Here is a 12,187-nt window from a genome sequence, read left to right as displayed (position 1 = left end):
CTCACTATGTGCAATTTTTCTTCCCCCTAATGCTGACATTGTTCGCTACAGGGTGGTTCAGGCGTACCTTGTGAAGATGCCCTTGCGGCTCTGCGTGTTTTCTTTTGGCGTCCCTTCTGTCACCCGTGGCTTTATTTTGTAAGTACTATGATTATTATTACTATTTTTTTGATGATTTTCTGTGATATAAACGATGGCTATAAAATAGACCATTTTTATGGTTCTGTTTCTTTGCTATGTTATTCATTGAGGTTTACATCTATGTTCTAGAGACAAGAAATATTTATCCTCCACCCATCTGTATGTAAAACAATTCCCCTGAAGAAGGAATATACCAATGTGACTACGGTCCTCTCCGAAACATGTTGGGAAATATGCATCAGCCACCTACCCCCACCAGATCTACCTCACTTAGGTGATGGTTCGGGGTTGCTGGCATTGGGTGATAATATTCATGTATGCTCTATATGTCTTTGTTAATATTATTTTTAAAACCTACTTTATATTGACTGTATACGTTGGTCTTGTCTTTTAGACATTTTTATTCCATTTTTGTATATCAATAAAGTTGGCACTGTTGTTGCCTTTTATGGTTAATACTTTCTCTATTTTTCTCTGCCTATAAAATCCAAAGGGGCGTCCCCTATACGCACTCTGTTGCAGACAATTTTCTCCGAATATACACAATGTAGTGTTCTTCCTTAGGGGGATAAATTGTACTCACTGGCAATTCATCTTTCTGGTTCCAAACTCCTGTGCACTGCCGTTGTTCAATTACTGCTTTTATGTTAATTAAGGCTGGAAGAGCCACACAACCAGCAGAGAAGCTAAACAGGATAAAGTAACAAAAACATTTAAAGACAATGGTCATGACATGCATTTAATAAACATACATCACTATCCATCAAAATACACTTAAAAAAAGAAGTATGTTTTTTTGTTTTGTTTTTATTAAAGATTGATACTTACCTAGGTGGAAGCAGCATCAGACCGATGCTGCATTTGTCCCCTGCCATCTCTGAGAACCGAGCCACCGAACATCGCCGATAGCTCGGTTTTCACAGATCCCCGAGAGGAGAGCTGCTGACTGTCAGTCCTCTGCTTCTCCACACTCACTGGAGCGCTGAGCTGCGGAGGGGCGGGGAGAGGCCGTCTCAGGGGCTCGCTGGGACTGCCATCAATCAAGGCAGCTGGCGGATCCAGACCTGGAAGCCTCAACTGATGGGAGTGACGTCAGCGGAGAGCAGACTCTCCGAAAAAGGGTCACAGGAGTGCAAAACGAATTGCACTCCTGTGACCCAGAGGAGAAGCTCAGCCTAAAAAGCTCAGGCTGGACTTCTCCCTTAACAGTTAATAGAAAACTAAACTGCTACACTGGTATGCAATTAATGCATGCAACTAGAGATGGGCCAATAGGAAGATACAGGAGAGGACAGGCTAACCTTCAACACTACCAGGAAAAATTAATGCATTGCAGATTAAAGTGGCCCAAGATACAACCGAATACTACTAAAGTTTTTTGCAAGCACCTCTCCACTACACGCAAGTTGTCGATCAAGGCTGAACTCCAGGGTAAGAAAACAACATCTAAATACAAGAATCAGGTCTGTTCTTACTTGAATCTGGGTGTACTTTGTGTATTTCTTCCACATCTGTGCAGTAATCCAGTGTAAATGTTGTGCAGGAGCTTCCTGTAATAAAGGACCAGTCACTGCTGCTCCCTCCCATTATGCAGGGTGACTGGTCTTGTGTCCACCCCCTAATGTAGTTTTTGTATAGGCAACCTGCAGTGGGTGGAGCCTGGTGGATCTGTGAATTAGTTCACATAATACAAAGCACTCTGTGATTGGGCAGGAAGAAAAGAGGAGCAGGCACAGCAGCTGCATGTGACTCTACACCTGAAAGACCTGAGACCAGAAGGTCCAGCGTCTGAGCTCCGGAAGTATAAGGATAGCTATGCTCCCAGTGCTCTGACCCCCACCTGTCGATTAAAAAAAAAACAAAAAAAAAAAAAAACTTTCTGGCCCATACATTCCATCACAGTGGCATAAAACTACTCCAGGTCAGTAAGAAGTTACATAGTTGGTAAGGTTGAATAAAAGACACTAGTCCATCCAGTTCAACGTGCGTGCGTATTTCAAAAATATAGTAAACCACTTGTGTACCGCCCACCCACAATGTACTGCTAACAGGCTGCCCAGCCCGCACAGGCAAAGCAACGTACCCGTGCGTTGCTGCCTGCTTCAGGATTTAGGGCACAGCTCTCAGCAAGTCCCTGCCAAAGGTTCACGCCCGAGACCAGCTGATCGTCTGTGTCCAATTACAGCCCAGAGCTATAATCAGGGATGAGAAACTTAGAGATCCATAAGTAAAAGCAGCACACATTTAAACTCTTGATCGCCCTAGATGTTACTTCCTTCCCAGTCAGTGTCATTAGTACAGTGACAGTGTATAATATTATCACTGTATTAGTGTCAGATTGTCTGCCGCCCCATATACTAATATTATATATATATATATATATATATATATATATATATATATATATATATATATATATTTATTTATTTATTACACATACATACATTCACATACACACCACAGTTTGTAGACGCAATACCTTTCATGCTAACCAAAATGTTTTGTTTTGTACCAGAAAGTAAGCAATATTTTTTTAATTTCAAAATTTTCGATTTTTTAATCTATATATCACAAAAAATAAAAAAATAAAAACAGTGGTGATCCAATACTATCAAAAGAAAGCTCTAATTGTGTGAATTATTTTATTTATTTTTTATAAATTTTGTTTGGGTACAGGGCCGCATGACTGTGCAATTATCAGTTAAAGTAGTGCAATGCTAAATAGCAAGGTCATGAAGGGGGTAAAAATCTTCGAGGTCAAGTGGATAACAACAACAACACCACCACCAACAACACTTACCTAACACTGAGAGGAGATTCTACAGAAAGACCTAGCAGGGCACAGGCATCTCGGGTGAAGATGTCACAGATGTCCGCCCACTGGTTGGCATCCAACAGATGAACGTAAGGCGAGTTCTCTATACCCTGCCGCAGGTACACCAAGCTTCCCATAAGAACCTGAATGTCTAACAGAACACAGATAAGCAGGATTATTAAAAAACACAACTGATAATATTAAGCAACATATAAAAGCTGACCTTTCAGAAACTTTATTTCATAATCTCTTGAGATGTCATAATATACTGTAACAGTATACTATTAACCACTTGCCACTCAAGCCTATTCTGGCACTCCTCTCCTACATGTAAAAATCATAATTTTTTTCTAGAAAATTACTCGGAACCCCCAAACATTATATACATTTTATAATGTACCTACCCTAGGGAATAAAATGGCGGTGGTTGCAACTTTTTGTCACACGGTATTTGCGCAACAATTTTTCAAACGCGTTTTTTTTGGGGGAAAAAAAAACGGTTTCATGAAAAAAACAAAAAACAAACAGTAAAAAGTTAGCCAAATTTCTTTGTATAATGTGAAAGCTGTTGCATTGAGTAAATAGAAACCTTTAAAATTGCGCACACTTATAGAATGGCGCCAAACTTTGGTACTTAAAAATCTCCATAGGCGACACTTTAAATTTATTTTTACAGGTTACATGTTTGGAGTTACAGAGGAGGTCTTGGGAGAGAATTATTGATCTCGCACTAATGTTCGCAGGGATACCTCACATGTGTGGTTTGAATGCCGTTTACTTATGTGGGCATGATGTACGTATGCGTTCGCTTCTGTGTACGAGCACGTGGGGACGCTTATTTTATTTTATTATTTTATTTTTACACTTTGCCTTGTAAACATCCCTTGTAATAGGAATAGTGCATGACAAGTCCTCTTTATGGGGAGATGTGGGATCTATAAGACCCCACATCTCTCCTCTAGGCAGGAAAGGCCAAGATACAAAAAAAAAAAAAAACTACTGAGTACTCGGCAATGTTTACTTCCGCTAAGTCAGACGTAACATCACAACGTCCCGCCCGGTCCTTCGAAGGTCATGGAGACTGCCGGGGACCATCTGGTCACAGAAAAAATCTATGGCAACTTTCTGGCACCAGCAGATTCCTGCACGGGCTAGATGGTAGACGCACTGGAGGACGGCGGGAGCTGTAGCCTGTAGCTGCAGACATCATTCAGATATCACCACTCAAACCCCAGGATGTACCTTGGGTGGCAAGAGGGGGAAAATAAAAAAAAAAGCTCCACCTTTTATTATTTAAAAGCGCTCTCCAACATTGTAACCTGGCAGCTAGAGACAAGGTAAGAGGCTGCAGCAGGGGCCGATCTGTGCCATCATCTCAGTCCAGGGTAGTGGATGCCGAACCCAGACAGTGCCCGAATAAAGATGGCTTGATCCTTCAAGAGCCAAATCAGATGAAGGCATTGTCATGGGACGATAAATGCTATTTTTACATGTGTGGACAGTGTGGCCAAAGTGGACAGATTAACACTAGGCTTCTTGTCAACAACAGAAGCACCATGGAAGTGACTTCACTGGAGTACAAACAGGTAAACTTTGTGGATCCTCCTTAGGAAATGTATGCAAATAACCCTCTCCAAAAGAGAACTAGCTTGTAGCAAGCCAGGCCTGAGAGTTAATGCTCCACCCCCTGAGAATTTAAATAGGAAATAGATGATTTCTATACATTTCATTTTTTTCCTTTACTTTCTATGCCGGTAACAGTGTTGACAGCAAAACAGTATGCAAAGGGAAATCTCCAAGACGGACACAGACGGCAATAATCATTTTTATTAGAGAAAGGGAGGTCTGGAACCATCATCCACATTGTATTGCTGCCTGTATTCCCCTTGGAAATTTTCCCTTCACTTTCAGTCCTGCTGATAATATTGTCAAGTGGCACGGGGAATGAGGAGAAATGAAAGCATAAAATTAGTATCTCATATCTACTATACAAAAAAAATAAAATAAAAAATAAAATATAAAGCTAGAAAATTCATTTCCTGGAGAAAATGTGTGGGAATGCTGAATAGCTGAATTGCTAAAGCGAACTGGATGAATAGCTTAAATCTGTAAGAAAAAGTTGAAGAAGTGATAATAGTTGGAAAAGTAGGAATGGTTTTAAAATAAACATGAATTTCATTAAAAAAGTTTAACAGCACTAATGTATGAAAGATGTGGAATATTTAAAGGTTTTTTTGAAAATCTTTTTGATCATTAATCCCCACACCTAATGAGTGAGAGACAGTGTGAGAGAACCCTTCAAAACAAGCCTTAATAAATCCACAACAGTACATGCTATGAAAACAGCGACTTCACAGTTAGAGACACACGGCCTTTGTGTACGTATTGTTATAAAATTTTTAAGTTTATCAACATAAATGTGGGCATGACAGCGATTTAAAAAAGAAGCTGGCTGTGCGTTTCGCTGGGAAATGTGAAGAATTTTATACAGGACAGTCAATGGATGAAAGTGTAGAACTCTTGTCATTTGGAAGCTCAACCAGCCAAAAGTAAAAGGCGTATCACAAAACTGAGCACATTGCCTGAAACTAGACAAAAATACCTACGTTTTGATGTATAAATTGTATACGACAAGTAGATCTTGTGGGCGTGAGAGCAATTTATAGAGAAGGAACTAAGATAATTGGCTCTGTGCTCTAGCTATGACATCATCCACTCTAAGCTGCCCAATACACACTCTGATCCATAAAATTTCCTGAAATGATCACTAAACTTAAACAGCCTTTTCACAAAAACTGTAAAACATAAACTGAAAAGATATAGCCAGATAGCTGAATATTTTGTGAACATTTTAAAGTTTGTTTGGCCTCTGTAGGTGAAAGTATGTAGGAGCTGAAACTTTTGGGAGCGGAAGAAGATTTTAAGGATTTGAAGCATGCTCTCATTCACTTATTCACAATTAAAAATAAATAAAAACGAATAATAGTGGGACTGCTATAGCAGTCCCACTAATTGGAACAAAAACTATTAAACCACTTTAAGGTTCCATGCCCACTGGGCTTAAAAAAAAAAAAAAAAACACACACACACACACACACACACACACACACACACACACACACACACACACACGTCTGTTCTCTAGGCAGTAAAAAAAAGGCTCATATTAGATCATATGCCTGTAATCGTCCTAATGTGCATTGGACACATAAGATAACACTGAGCTGCCTCTACAGGCAGAACACAAAAGTCCTGTAGAAGCAACGTTTTTTTAAGCTAGAAAATTACTTAGAACCCCAAAACATTATTTTTTTATTTTTTTTTAGCAGAGACCCTTGAGAATAAAATGGTGGTCATTGCAATATTTTAGATTACACTTTATTTGTGCAGAGGTCTTTCAAACACAATTTTTTGGGGAAAAAAAAAAAACCTTAAAAAAGGAATAAAAACAAACAAAAAAAAAATTAGGATTTTTTTCTACAGCTTACCTGTAAAATCATTTTCTTGGAGTACATCACGGTACACAGAGCAGCCATAATAACTAACTGGGTTATACGCCACCTATTGGTGAATGGACACTTGTAAATCAGACAAGAAGTCCTCTCCTATATAACCTCTCCTAGACAGGAAGCACCTCAGTTTTATAGCAAGCAATAAACTTCCCAAACAAGAGGGGAGGGATCTCTGTGTCCCGTAATGTTCTCCAAGAAAAGGATTTTACAAGTAAGCTGTAGAAAAAAAAAATCCTACATTTCTTTATCGTACATCTCGGGACACATAGCAGCCATAATAACTAACTGGGATGTCCCCAAGCAATGCTTTTGAGGAGAGGGAACCCATTATGACCAAAGAAACACCATTAGAACAGGATCTATATTGCTGCCTGCAGTACACTGCATCCAAATGCAACATCCCCCTAACATTCACTTGATAAAACCTAGTGAATGTATGCATTGAAGACCAAGTAGCAGCCTTGCAAATCTGAGCCCTTGATGATGAACTGCCCATGAAGCACTCACTCTTCTGGTAGAGTGTGCCCTTACTGGAAAAGGCGGAGCCTTATTCTATACGCCTGAGCAATCACTTACCGGAAATGGTCAACAGATGTTGCCTTCTTGGGACCTTCTGGCAATACAAGCAGAACATCAGTCTTCCGCATTATTGATAAACTGGCAGATCCACTGCTAAACATTCAACCTGGATGCCGCCTGCCCTTCCTGAACTCTTCTGGCTGTGCAAAATCAGGATTCCTGACCTGTGCCGACAACTCAAGTAGACCCGGAGCGTCTGAATTACCTCTAGAGTAGGTAGCGATCTTTCTCCTGCCGACTGCGGATTAGAAGAAAAATATAAAAGCAAGACACTGTCCTGATTCAAGTGAAAACTAGAAACCACTCTAGGCAATAGAGATGGATTAGGACGCAACATCACCTTACGATGTGCGACCAAAGAACAGCTCCTTGCAAGAAAGGCTGACAGCGCTGACACTCCACTTTGTGAAGTGATAGCAACCAAAGAAGCCATCTTCCGAGATAAGGGACTAACAGTCTCCCAATTGGTTCAAAAATAGCCTCTGCAAAGACAGCCAAGAGCGAATCCCAGTCCCAAGGACACAAGAGTGGCCTGACATGTGGGACCATCTACGCTACACGCTGTATGAAGTATGAATCCAGGAGTGAGAAACTATGGCCTCTGAAAAAAATGGACAGGGATGAACTCGAACCCTTAAAAAAGGCCAATCTCCTTTCCCCTACCGATTGGAGAAAGATAAGAAAACTTCACACTCATATTCCTGTGAGTGCCGCTTCCTCCAGGAAAAAAATATTTCCAAGTCCTGTAATCGAGGTTGCCTGTAACCAGCTTCCAGGGCTCAACAGTGTGGAGATACAGGACTCAAGACCATTAGGTCCTGCTGGACTGGGAGTGTTCAAGGAGCGACCCCCGCAAGACTCGCTATGACAGCGTACCAAGCCCTCCTAGGCTAATTCGGCTAACACGATCAGTGTTACCATCTCCCGGATTCTTCGCAAAGACGTGGGCAAAGTAGAAACAGAGAAAGCATCAAATAAAGCCAGAACTGGTCCCTAAGGTGTTACCAGTGCATCTGCCCCTATTGCCAGTGGGACTTTCGTCCCAGACACAACCTGTTCCAACTTGTGGAACTTGGAATCTAGGAGATCCATCTGCAGAGTTCCCACTGCCATTATACTATACCTGGAGTATATACTAGTGATATAGACAGCACTTGTTGTACTGTCTCAGACAGAATGTTGTTCACCTTCCTGAGCCATATAACTCCCCGTGGTTGATATATATGCCTGCAGAAGCATTACCGGATTACACCTACAACTGGTTTGTCCCAACATCGTTAGCAAGGCGTACTGGCCAACAATCCAAGATATCGATGGGCGGTAATTTCTCATGTGGGAAGTCCACTGAACTATAGCCACCTTCAAACCAACTAGAGCAGCTGGCATCAGAGGTTATCTTGCCCATCACTTCTCCCGATCTTGAACCATCAATCAGCAATCTTAGTTCTGTATACCCCGGGAACAGAGCCCTCTGGCAATCCAATGCCTGGAACTTCATGTTCCAGACAGAGAGAATGATCCTCTACCAAAGATCTGGAGTAGGACTGTACGTAGAGAATGTGCCTTGACCTAGAAACAACTTCCTCCTGCAGAAATGTATCAAAATTAAAATCTGGAACAGACTGCTTCCTGAACAAAGATTGAGGTAACTGAGATTGGCACACCTGTGTTTTCAGCGAGTCCAGTACTGGGCTGGGAGCTTTGTGAACCCTCAGAGCTCTGGCTAGCCCAAAGAGTAGAGTCACAAAAATAGAATTAAAAAAACGACAACTTTGCGCTGCAATTTGCAAAAACCCTTGAAGAGCCTGGGAAAAAAAAAAAAATGGCACATGAAGATATGCGTTATTGATGACTATGGACCCCAAAATCTGCCTCTCGCAGAGGTCAACACTAAATGTTCAGAATCTGAAACAGAAGGATGTCCAGCGGCTTAAGATCTAAGCTAGAACTTATGTCCCCATTTGGTTTTGGGACCGCTAATGGTTGAGGTTTTTTTCTTTTTAAATAATGAGCCCATACTTTTTTGCTCCAAGAGCAAAGCAAAAAAGACTGACAACTCTGTGGCAGACACCGAAGCTTTTGCTGGCTAAAGATAGAGCAAAAACACCTCAGAGACTGCCCTAAGATCTTCTGGCCTCTCAAAACACAGCAGCCTCAGATGCCTCCCTCGCACAGGTGGGGGAAAGCTTACAGCATCTGGTATTCCCAGGCAGTCTCACATCCATATACTAACCAGGCTTGATCCTGCTTAGGCTTCGATCAACAGATCAGGCATGATCAAGGTGATGCGGCCGCAGTCCATCTGATGAAAAATGAATGTGTCAGGAAAATGCTGCAATGCCAAACACCACAGTGGCTCAGATGCATCCGGCAACCACTGGCCATTTGGGGGGGGGGGGGGGGGGGGGTGGACACCACCAGATCACTGAACCTGAGAGCCGTGCACCTGCCTCCTCCGGCTGTCTCTCCTTTCTGGAACCGTTTAACTGGTAGAACAGGTAAATAACGTAGCAACTATATTAGCCAACCTAATACACAATCCTCCAAGTATGCAGACCTAAACAATGTTGGTTTACTGCTATGCAATCCCTTATGTATGCAAGTATGCAGTTACCCAGGCATGCTGTTATGTAGGTACCCAAGTTATGCAAACATGCAGATATACGAGTATTCTTGCCCTTCATGCATTTATGTATGCAGCTTAAGGCAATAAGCACATATGTATGTATCCCAAGGCAAATAAACACATATAAATGTAGTCCTAGGCAAAAAAAGCACATATGTATACCATTTAATGCAACTAAGCACATATGTTTACAGTATAAATGAAAACCTGCCAGCGTGCGATTAAGTAATATGTATTTAAGAGGCATGCATTTATGGAAGCATATAGGTATGTGTTTAAGTAAATATGCGTTTAGGCAAAAACACAAAAGCGAGTGTCCATGCAAACATGCACTTACTCAATACATGCCCATGGAGACATGCATTTACGGAATAAGAAAGTATGCGTTTATTAAACGTGTTTATGCAACATATATTATGCCACACGCATCTATGCAAACATGCGTCTATGCAACATGCATACACATCTATATAAACATGCGATTATAAAACCTGCGTTTACGCAACAAGGGTCCACACAGACGCACCGCCGCGGCCAGCCTTGGGGGGCTGCATGCTGAGCGCCACCCACTTGTCGGCGCGGCGCTCTCTGCGAAACATGTGCCTATGCAAGTATACTATGCTGCACATGTTCAACGGCACCTGGGCCCATACTAGTTATAGTCAGGATTAGCCAAGTACACAGGCATCCAATGCAGCCTCTATGCTGCTTCAACAGCCTAAGGCCTCCTTCATACCTCTGCGACTTGGGACTACAAGGTCGCCTGACAAATCGCACCCCATAATTTCCAATGAGTACCCTTCACATCCGTGCGTCATCAAATCGCAGCGACCTCAAAACAGCCCCTGCACCACTCCGGTCCAACCATGGCGCAACTTGAGGTCCATAGACGTCAAGATTACAAAAGGCACCGCTTCACGTCGCTGAAAAATCGCATTAAAGTTGCAGCCAAAATGCACAACTTTTAAATCGCACAATTGTGAAAAGGGAGCCCAAAACTATGCTACTGCAGACCCAATGTATGTTATTCTGGAGACACAACTTCTTCAAGTGCACCGATGCCCATGTTCTTCCAAACATATGCTTATGTCACAAGTATGTATGCAACATCTATGCAAGACATGCGTTTATTCAAGCATGAGTTTAGGCATCAAGCTTGCAAGCAAGTTTTTACTAGTTTAGCACATATGCATGCCACGCAGCCTTTTCCTGCTTCAGCCTAAAAGTAAGCTCCTGCAGACCAAATGCACATTATTCTGAAGTTTGCAAGTATGCACCCGTTCAACTGCACCAGGACCCATACTATTTTTGTGCCAAATGCACAGTATTCTGGAGACCCAACACTTTATAGTGCACTGCTAGGGGTGTATCGACTTTCAGTTGTATAGGTCCCCTGGATTAAGCAGTAAGTAAGCAGTATATAATCATGACTTGTCTGGCCACACATTTCTCCCATAGTAAGTACTCACACTTCACTAGTATCCATGGGTTGGTGTTATAGAAGAGAAAACTGCAAAAATGCAGACTTGCCATTCCTGCTGCAGGACTCTGAACATAAAACAGGAGTCCAATCTTCACCCATAACAGCAAGCTTTGTCATAAAAGACCTTCAGAGACGGGGTCCCCCTTAATCTGGGGTCCACTCCCCTGGAACTGTATAGCACCCTGCAGGAAAATACCTTGGTCAGAACAAACACTGCACAGGTTTCCATTACGCAGGGTCCAGCGCCGTAAGGCCATAAAACCTCAAAAGAATCTTCTCTCCTTCCAATGAGGCTTGGGTACCATCCATTTTGACTGATAGCTTTTTCGAATGGATCCGATTGAAGTCCATGATTCCTAATAGAACCATCCAGACCTCCAAGCATGCTCCAAGGAGTGCATGTCACATTAGTGACCATCCACCTAACAGACACTGGCGAAAAAACTAGAGGTACTTCCAGTGTAGGAGGGATTATATAGGGGATTGTTTGATTGATTTACCAGTGTCCATTTACCAATAGGTGGCGTATAACCCAGTTAGTTATTATGGCTGCTCTGTGTCCTGTGATGTACGATAAAGAAAACAGTAAAGTTAGCCTAATGTGTATAATGTGAAAGATGTTATGCCGAGTAAATAAATACCAAACATGTACATAAAAATCTCCATAGGCAACACTTTGTAACTCTAAACAGGTAACCTGTAAAAATTTTCAGAGGAGGTCTTGCACTAGAATTATTGCTCTCGCTCAAACGATCGGGGCGATACCTCATGTGTGGTTTGAACACAGTTTACATATGCCGGCACAACTTACGTATGTGTTCACGTTCGTGCACGAGCTCGGAGGGATGGGGCACTTTAAAAAAACAATTCTCTTATTAATTTTACTTTTTATATTTTTCCAAAAAGACCCTAGATCTCTTTTTTTGGTTTTTAAAAAGGTAAAAGTCATTTACCATCATTAAAAATGAATGTAAAAGAAAAATCACAAATTTTGGGTTGCCCCCAGAAAAACAATAGCAAAAAAATCTTCC

The 12,187-nt window shown here is 41.7% G+C and overlaps 1 protein-coding gene across 1 annotated transcript in view; it reads right to left on the bottom strand.

Moving 5' to 3' along the window:
- The window catches only part of LOC141127992 (E3 ubiquitin-protein ligase RMND5A), a gene marked incomplete at its 5' end in the record, with an annotated part of 50,239 nt that overhangs the window by 15,233 nt on the left and 22,819 nt on the right, over nt 1–12,187 (bottom strand). Inside the window, 2 exons of the mRNA XM_073614996.1 lie at nt 725–827; nt 2,942–3,107. Of these exons, the coding sequence (XP_073471097.1) occupies nt 725–827; nt 2,942–3,107 (269 nt within the window). The remainder of the gene's footprint in view (nt 1–724; nt 828–2,941; nt 3,108–12,187) is intronic.

Source organism: Aquarana catesbeiana, linkage group LG01, assembly GCF_042186555.1.
Source record: "Aquarana catesbeiana isolate 2022-GZ linkage group LG01, ASM4218655v1, whole genome shotgun sequence".
NCBI lineage: Eukaryota > Metazoa > Chordata > Amphibia > Anura > Ranidae > Aquarana > Aquarana catesbeiana.
Note: the sequence above shows the minus strand (reverse complement) of the source record. Positions and strands in the feature narration are given on the sequence as shown.